We start from the raw sequence: 9,502 nt of genomic DNA, 5'->3' as shown, positions 1-9,502 counted from the left end.
CACTGGTCAAACGGAACAGAAGAAGGATTCAATTCACTACGGACACAGCTTCTCTCAAAATGTATATTTTTTTATTTGTCCTTATTGGGAGAAAAGTAGGTACAAAGAGATCAGATGAAGAATCATTATATAAACCATCACCCCACAAATATATACATAACGCTCACCTTACACACTTTACATATTTGTACCACTACTTGCACATATACATGTCTGCAGATAGTAAATGCCCCAAATGAGCTCATGCCTCTGCCCTGTAATTTGGTTGTTATAAACATGAAGCCCTTACAGAGGAATCAGTGGAACTTGAACACTTCTGACTTTGGCGACTCCCAGTGGTGGTATAAAAAATGACCAATGAATTACTTTAGACTCTAAAGTAATGATGGTGACAAGACAAGTTACTCTAAAGTTTAGAGTAACTTGTCTTGTCACCTTAACTGCTGTCTCCTTAGATTTGTACTCCAGCACTGCCTACTACCTAAAGAAAACTCTCCGATAGTATGCTCAATTGCAATGAACATGTTCAGACACAGTATTCCTGTCAATAAATAGTTCTCCGAAATGATGCCTTATGGAAATGCAATCTCACGTTTAGCAGTCGGTTGCTGGTCATCGTTGAGCTTATGTGGGTAACCATAACTTGTAGTTTTCGAATGTGCAACCACTGGCACCAGTCAGTCCTTGTCACAGCCGTTTGGTTTGTTGAGTCAGAGGAAGTCAGTGTTCGGTTCAGTGAAGCAATGACTTCACCCATTCCCTCCTTGGTTTTCACCTCCACCATGTCCTTGTTGTTTCATGAAAGGATCATGGGCTAAAAAGCAAAACTATACAGTGTCAGTAGCAACTTTGTATCAGACATGCTTCCAGTTTCTATTCTCAATAAGAATTTGGCAAGATAATTTAATGAGATCCACAGTGTCATCCAACTAGTTGTCTGATTTGTACCCTGATGTTTCCTGTTCTTTTTAATTAAACTGGACCAGGCATAGATGTTTTATAAAAGGCAGTTGTAGCCTTTGCGATGTGTTCAAGTGAAACTTTTGAAGTCATGAGGCAATGCATCTGTTAATTTTTGTCGGATTGATGTGTCGGGGCACATTGCTGTCTTTCAAGCTACAAAAAACCTTGATCATAAGTCAACTCATTGCCCTATTTTCAGTGATACTATGAATGCTTTTTACTGCCTTTTGGCACAAAAATCCACATTTTTCTCAGCATGCCTTCATCAGAGAGTAAAATATAAATGAGTTTGTCACATTTAATATGAATCAACCACACAACAGCTTTTGAAATATTTCTAATGGAAAGACATCCTTCACTTGTTTACTTTTGTGTTTCTTTTAGCATGAGAGGCATTTTTAATACAAATTCTTGCTGATGCATTCCCGCTGTTTCTGCTTGTTGAGGGGTTGACAGGGTCATACATGAGCATTCATCCCTTTTAACACAAGTTGTTTTATTTTCACAATCCCCCCCAAAAAAAACGCTGCATGCTGTGAGAGTATCGACAGTCTGATTGAAAGTCTAGTACACTGACAATCTCCTATGAGCTGGGGACACATTCAGTCATTCCAGCCGCCCTGTGTGCAAATTAGCCTCCTCCTGCACCTCAGGTCCAGAGGTGTATAAGTTCTCGTCAGTCCAGAGAGGCCCTCCGTTTTGGGTCTGGGCTCTGTGGAGGACAACCTGAGGGTAGTATGAATATGGTGCTGTTGGTGGCCTGTCACTGCCCTGGCCTAGTGCTTTCAGATCAGGGAAACAGTGGACACACACGCAGGTCTCAGTAGGGCTGGAGTCATCCGATGGCTCACGGTCAGTGGGACAGCTTGAATTTGTTACGAAATCTGTAGAAAGACAGAGAGTAGTGCACACATTGGAGTAAAATATACATCAAACTGAAAGAAGATCTGTCTGTAGGGGAATCATTTTACTACTTGACCAAACAGATTATTCCAGCTAAACCACTTATTGATTGCACCGATTGCAGGCTTGGGGCCTTTGGTTTGTATCCGAACCACACTAACCTTGGGGTCTCTGCCCCGGCTGGGAACCTGGCTGGCCAACCTCCTGGCCTGGCTGGATCATGCTCTCCTGCTTGTGGTCAGCCTCCTTGGGTGTTTGCTTGGAGGTTTTTGCCCAGGGTCCCCTCAGAATGACGACAAAGGCTAGAAACAAGCTAGAGAACAGCAGCACCATGCACAGGGCCAGCAGGGAGTACAGCAGAATAGTGGGGTCATCGGGGGCTAACAGCACCGAGGGCCCTCTGGGATTTGGCACGTGCGAGGTAACAACCAGGAGCTTTTTAGTGATCACGGGAGGTGGCGAAGCTGAGGGGATGTCTGTGATGGAGGGGGGAAAGGCTTTAAAGACCAAACAGCTTTTGCTTTTGACTGACTGCTTCGTGATACCAAGGGATTTTCCATCCGACTACCACTAACCTCTTAAAGGTCTGGTTCTGTTTATATTACAAACATATCCTGAAGCAGAATGTTGTTGGGTCCAAGCATTTTACATCTGTGAAACTCAACAGCAATATCTCTATCTGCTGCAAACCATTTTCATTGAGAACCACCCACATATGTATTTTTGGCATTTTGTTCTTTTTATTGGGCAGCCGATTGTAAAGAGATGACGGGTAATTAGAAGAGAAAAAGATATGGAGTGCCGTGCAACAAAGGTCCCTGGCCAAATGAAAATTGTTAGCCTTTTGGGTCACTGCCCTTACGCCTACATTAGACTTTCTGGGCATCCCAAACTACCCACATTCTCCACCAAAGTACAACCACCAAGTGTGTATATCCACACAGAAGTAGGCATTCTCTAGATATGCCTTCTAGCTATGGCTACTGTGTTTAGGTAAGTTAGCTGCCAGCCCTCTGAAGAAGTCACTGCGATTGGTATTTTTTTGTAGTTTGACAAGTTCCATCTTTATCATTAAACTTTTATAGTTAGCCAACTCGTGCTCTGAAAACATTGTCCACTGAGGTCTAACTCAACATTTATGCCTCCAAAAAACACAGAAGTAACTGAAAACTATGTCACTGAATAATTAAAGCTTTAATTCAGGGTCAGTACTCACTCTGGCAGTGTTTGGAGCATTCTGGTGGATGTCTTCCACAAACCTCAGCACAACTCAGACATTTCTTCAGCAGCCCATCATGGTAGTGGCCATCCAGTTCCTTACAATTTGAAATCTCTAATGCAGAAGGACACATAGTTGGAAAGCAATCCGGAGAGACATGATAAATTTAATTCACTTATGTCTACTTGGCATTATATTCATGGTCTTGAGGACAAATCTGGTGTTACCAATGCTAATCAGCTGTTTCTTTTCTTTTGCTATGCAGGTAGAAATAATGCCTGAAATACATATTACATCTTTATTTAAGGCATCCTTTATTGCAAAGGCAGCACGTTTTTCAAGCTAGATTAGTTTTTTATTTTAAAAAAAGGATGAAAAAAATCCAATTGAATTTGTCCCACGTAAATGTTGCCTCTGATCCAACTGGTAACAAAAGTGTCCCCCTTGCAACTATTGCACCTTCTTTTAGGACTATCAGGACAATTAGAAACTGCTAGAGCTTTGTTTAGTGCATAATTTACCCAGGTTTTGATCTCAGTCCATGTAGCGTAATCAGATGGACAAACATGTAGAACAAGATTGCAGGTTAAGATGGACATATAACAACCTTGCATAATATGTATTCCTATACCTCTAACCTAATGTGTGTGTGTCTCTCTCTTTCTCTCTGTGTGTGTGTGTGTGTGTGTGTGTGTGTGTGTGTGTGTGTGTGTGTGACACTTACCACAGTAAAAGGTGCATCTTGGGATGACATATGATTCCTTGCATTGCGGTTTGCAGGACACACATTTTTTAAGTAAGACATCCTTGTACTCATTTTCCTGGCAGCCTTGATCCATCAGCTCTGGTAACCCTCACGCTGACAAACACACACGACAAAGGTAAGAGTGTAGAGGAAATAGCGGTAACATAGGCATAACTTTGAATATGTGAAACATATTATCCATGTATATGTATAGCGTGTAGGTATGTGAAAGGCTGTGAAAAGGTTGCAGTTAGGTTTAGGCAACAAAAAATTCTTGGTTAGGTTTTGGAAAAGATCATGGTTTGGGTTAAAATAAGTAAGTTTTTTTTACATCAGTTAAGTTACATCTGTAAGTAAGCTAAATACCTTAAGGAACTTATACCAGGCTGATATTTTCAAAGCTGTGGGAGTTTGTTTTCGAAATAACAGGCGGTCTGAGAAATGGGCTTTCTACTACTGCATGGTGACACATTGCATTGCCAAATTGTTAGCAGAAAGTTGTGTACATGTCATGGACGCTACATGTTGTTTCCAGCTGTTGCAGTTGCCATACCAAGCCGTAATGCAACGTGTCAGGACACTGTCTATGGTGCCCCTGGAGAAAGTGATGACAATGGGGAGCCATGCTTTCTTCATGCAGCGGAAATGGAGACGGTGTTGTACTTTTATGACTATAGAGGTATGAATGATCCTTAGATTACTTGTGATATGATGATGAACCATCTCTGCCGCAAATTCATTGATTAGAAGTGGGAAATGAGTATTGGTTATTTTTTTTATTTTTTTTTTTAAAAGGTTGTTGTCTTTTCAACATTAAGAGATTATTGTCCAGTGTCCGAACCGCCTGAGGTAAAGAAATAAAGGATCCATCCAGTTCCACCCAGCAGATCCAAACTCTGGGGAAGGATGGTGTTTAACACAGAGATACAATCCATGAACAGCGTCCTTGTAGTTAAACACTGTATTATTTGGTGTATTTTGGATGAGTTGGGCTTTTATATCGTGAAAGGTCTTCAAACTTTGCTTCAAAAGCATAGCACACCCATTTTCCTTTTGTGTTTTTAAACTTTCTTTTTAGAGCAAACCCTGAGAAATATGTACAAAGTCCAGCAATCCAAAGATAAGTGGCCATCAGCAACGTGCCAGCCTCGCGGTTGCTGCACGTAAACACCCATCCTTTCAGAAATCATGTCTTTGTACTCAAACACAGTCATCTTCGCTCCGCTGCACTGACTCAGCCAACTGTGAAAGAAACACAGATCTAAAACTCCTCCACCCTCCATTGCTTACACACACAGAACTGTGAGCCTGATTTATTTTAGTTCACACTGATAATGCACACTTCATGTAAAGTTAGTACATTGTGCACCTATCATAAACACATTCTAATATACTGAAGTGTTTATTTCGAGACAAACCAAAATCCTAACTTAGTTATCCGTCTTATTGTTCATGTGTTTAGCTACTTTTGTGCCTCCTTAATGAGTTTTGTCGTTGCACTTTTTGCTATTCCTAGTTCCATTTTGAGAGACTTTTATAAGCTTCTTATGTTTAGTCTCACTGGCATTGTTGGTTATGGTGTGTGTATGTGTGTGTGTGTGTGATAGTGTGTGGGTGGGGGTGAATGTAAGAATGTGAGAAAGCAGAGAAAGCAAAGAAAGCAAAGACGGTAATCAGAGAGCTCACTGTGAGCCGCAGAGCCGCCACAAACGCTAGCTGAAGCCGAGGGTTCGATTCCCACCTGGACCACCTGCGGTGACCACAGATATTGAAAACACAAAATTCAGTTTGCTGATGTGACCTGCTGTGCGTTGACAAACGAGCTTTTAGAGGGATCACTCACCTGGCGAGATGAAGACGCGATGGGAGAATCCTTGGTTTGAAGATGAGAGTGACACAGGCCTGTGTTTCAGCATGGAAGCTTATTTGGCTATGAACTCACTGTCTGATCTGGGACTTCCCCCTTGTGCTAGGAGGATCCCCCCACAAGAACACACACCAAGGTTATATCCAAAGAGTTTTTCTTTTTTGTGTTTTTATGTTCTTTGATAACACTGAACACAGCAGGTTTTCAGTAATTTGGATGTTTTGACGATAATAAGCAGACTTAACTGTCATTTAAAAACACATTTCCACAAATTGGACTGAAAAACTACAAAAATATAATATGCAAAATGACAGTGGTGGAAGAAGTATTCAGATATTTTACAGAAGTAATGCCACAATGTAAAAATTAAAAAAAATTCCTTTGTAGCTTTAACTTATTATGTATTTAAGGTTGTAGCCTGGCTTGAATGTAAATCTTCTCCCATATAAAGAAAGGTTACACCACCAGGCTTCATGCTAGGAAGTGCAGCGTTTGTCTCGAGAACTTCCCCTCGGGGATCAATAAAGTAATGTGCAATTAACCTTACTGACTCATATTCTGTCGAAATGTTACTTTGTGTTCACAGGGCAGAAGTAGACCTTTTCCCAGAATTTTGACACCTCGTATCAGAAGAAGCACACCTTTTGAATGTCTTTAATGGTTATTGAGCATGCTGGCTCACAGTGAAGGTGTACTGAGGCTTTTAATGGAACTGAGACATTGTTTTGTATTTGCACATGTGCTTTACTTTCTACAACAATTCAAAAAACGTGAAAAAGTCCTAGGTGTATTATAAACTAAAATCACTGTCACCATAGTTGATCTCCACTTATCATACCACTTCTAAAAGTGTTTTATTGAAAAGGGAGAATGCTTATGCAGTCATTTTGTTCTTTATATTTCGGTTTAATTTATTTTCAGATATTGTTATAATAGGACTAAACTTAAAACTTAAACTTAAAATATTGAATATTATAATAAAACGATCAACATTTGTCTCCAAAAGGTCCTGCTGTTGAGTCTAACTTACAGTTCGCATACACAGTGACCACAGTGACTCACTGTTTACAGGTATTAATATGCTGTCATCCAGTTATTACATTTTATTTGGAAGATGTGACTAAGACCGGCCTCTCAAGATAAGTGTGAAACTGTTGGGCAATTCTACACCATGTGTGTTACTCTCCACTGAGCACAAGAGCAGATTTCACTGTTTCATCTCTGCTTCTGTTCTCATAGGAACCAGGATCCTTCTGGCCATATGCAACTTACTTTTAGACTGAAAGTGAATGCACTAAATTATTTCTAAACAGCATGAACACCTGAAGATATGAAACATATAAGATTTATTTTGGTCCAGTTTTTGTTATAAAAAGATCTCACACAGTGCCCGTTTCCTCAACTAATACCAGCAGTAATTCATTATGTATTTATATAAATAAGTAAGTGTGTAAAGAGTGGAAATCAAAAAATAGTAGAAAGTAAAGTTAAATTAGATAAGCAATAATGGCAGATCATAACAAATCAAGGCGAGATCAAGAATAAAAATCACTGATATGAAGCTCTAGGTTTTAATCAGGGCACTGTCTTTGTCACTCTGAGATTTTCAGGGAGGCTTTGCTGTGCAGCTGTTAGAAGGTACCGGAAATTCTGGGGTGACAAGTCTTTCAAAAGGTGTTAGTTTTGTTTTACAATGTGCGAATTTGGTTCTGCTTTGTGACTTTTAAAACAATTAGCTGGAGGCATGCAGGAGAACACAGAACAGGTTGTGCTGATAAATGTATTTCAGGCGAGATGCATGGTCACAGAGTTGTGGACAGTCCATACCGTGCTCTTAAATGAATATATATTATATCGTTGGATGCACATAGTTGCTCTATGGTTACAAAGTGTAGTTCTGCTGCAAGTTCGTTACATATGAGTCATTAAAAGAAATAACCACCTCCACACACACACACACACACACACACACACAGAGTATATAACAGGGTTTATGCAGGGTCTTAAAGAGGATTAAAAGTTGATAAATCAATGTCCCTCAAAAAGGGTTAAAAAGGCTTGAAGATTTTGTTGCTTGTTTTCAATTTATAAATATATATATACATATATAAGAAATTGGCAAACAACCTTCACTGTGTTTTACTATAACTATTTACATCCCCATCATTTCAGCAGCTTCTATCTTTTTTTGAAAATTGGGCGTACACTGGTCTGAAGTCTGCATGAGGTGACACATTCAGACCGCACACTCTTCTTTTAGAAATACCAGGTGTGTGGGAAAAGATGTACGAATGTATGGAAAGGGTGTGAACACTTTTCCCCTGCCAGAGTATTATTTTTGTGTTTAGTGTTAAAAAAAGGCCTTAATTTATTCAATTTAACTTCAGGATTCTTCCATATACCCTGTATAAAAAGTGCTCCCCACACTTTTATGATCAATCAGTAGTAGACGTTACTAATGCACTGACAAGGACATGCTCCCTCACTGGTTTCCCACCCACAAACAAGTTAGAGATGGAGCTCTCGAGAACTGACCCTGGCCCAATAACAGGCTTTCTGATTGGTCAAGGAAGTTGTAAAAACCTTATCCAATAGATTAGTATTAAAACATAAAACAATGCTATTCAGATTGAATGAGACTAACAAATAATTCATCTTTGGGATCTAGATTGCAGGACAATAACTGAGGACGTTTGCAGTAAATGAGACTTCCACTTTGAGTACATCTGTATGTAAATCATCTGTGCGACCTTGTGTGAAACATAAAAATCCAGAGGATTAGTTGAATTTGAGGAAGCACAGATAAAATTATAATTCAGTTACTTTTTGAGTCACGGGGAAACCACATTCTTCATACTTTACATTTACTGTAATCTGTACTGAAATATTGTAAAGTGGGCTGTCAGAGGAACAAATATAGAAAGGTCACAGGAAAGCTTAATATGAAGAAGCATAAATAAGTAACATTTATTCGTATTGGGAAACAATGTTTTTTGATAACTGATATACACGAAAAGAAAAGAGGTTACGTATACACACAATAATTTTATGGATTTTTTACTCATCATAAATGTTATTTTTATCATTTAAATGCACTAATGACTATATTTGATATGATTGAATGGTTAACATGGCAGAAAAAGTTTCAAAAGAATATAAAACATACTATAGAAAGCTATGTAATCCCTCTTTCAGGTCACATTGGGAAAATGAAAGATCAGAAATCACCTAAAATTATAGAAATGAAAGAAATATGAGAAAAGGCCGGAAAAACAATTTTTGCACATTTACTGCATTTGTGCAAAAATGTGACTTAGTTAATTCGTATTTAAAAAGGCCCACAGAGTTGGTGCCACAAAACAAAACTGCACACACTCATATACTGTATGTATACATGTCGCACTTCATCAGAGAAACTAAATTAACAATTTAAAATATGAATGACAAAGAGGAGAGATTGTTTGTCTGTTCATATATGAATATCAGAATGGGTTAAAGATATAGAAAAAGCATCGTCCAAATCTGTAGATATGTGCTTATGTTAATGAATTTTTAATTTTTTTAAATACTAAAAGAGCCTCTCGTAAATCCAGAAGAAGGTCTAGAAGAAGCTCTTTATATAACCTCAATTACACCTCTAACCAAACAACCACCTTCAAAACCTGAACGCACCCAGAATAGACTCGCTGCAGATGGGTAGTCAAATTCAAAAAAGTTAAAAAGGAAGCCAGCTCACATGTGTAAAAAAAACAAAACAAAAAACAGAACAACTTCAAATGGCCAAATCATGACTAAATCAGTCATT

At 38.9% G+C, this 9,502-nt stretch overlaps 1 protein-coding gene across 1 annotated transcript; it reads right to left on the bottom strand.

Annotated features, from left to right (window-relative positions):
• Positions 1–49: 49 nt before the first annotated feature.
• Positions 50–3,839, bottom strand: LOC127373829 (tumor necrosis factor receptor superfamily member 13B). Its single transcript, XM_051418669.1, has 4 exons — positions 3,810–3,839; positions 3,083–3,197; positions 2,028–2,342; positions 50–1,847 (listed from the first exon to the last, which is right to left on the bottom strand). The coding sequence occupies exons 1-4, from the start codon at positions 3,837–3,839 to the stop codon at positions 1,570–1,572; spliced, it is 738 nt and encodes a 245-aa protein (XP_051274629.1). The 3' UTR covers positions 50–1,569.
• Between the last annotated feature and the right edge of the window lie 5,663 nt (positions 3,840–9,502).

The sequence above is a fragment of the Dicentrarchus labrax genome, unplaced genomic scaffold, assembly GCF_905237075.1.
Source record: "Dicentrarchus labrax unplaced genomic scaffold, dlabrax2021, whole genome shotgun sequence".
NCBI lineage: Eukaryota > Metazoa > Chordata > Actinopteri > Moronidae > Dicentrarchus > Dicentrarchus labrax.
This window is presented reverse-complemented; position numbering and strand designations above follow the sequence as displayed.

Excerpts from the sequence above, each read along its gene's own strand:
- LOC127373829 (XM_051418669.1), bottom strand. The coding sequence starts at position 3,839 with ATGTCATCCCAAGATGCACCTTTTACTGTG. Across the intron at positions 2,343-3,082 it reads ATGCTCCAAACACTGCCAGA|ACATCCCCTCAGCTTCGCCA; the intron begins GTGAGTACTGAC and ends CCTCCATCACAG. Across the intron at positions 1,848-2,027 it reads GCCGGGGCAGAGACCCCAAG|ATTTCGTAACAAATTCAAGC; the intron begins GTTAGTGTGGTT and ends GTCTTTCTACAG.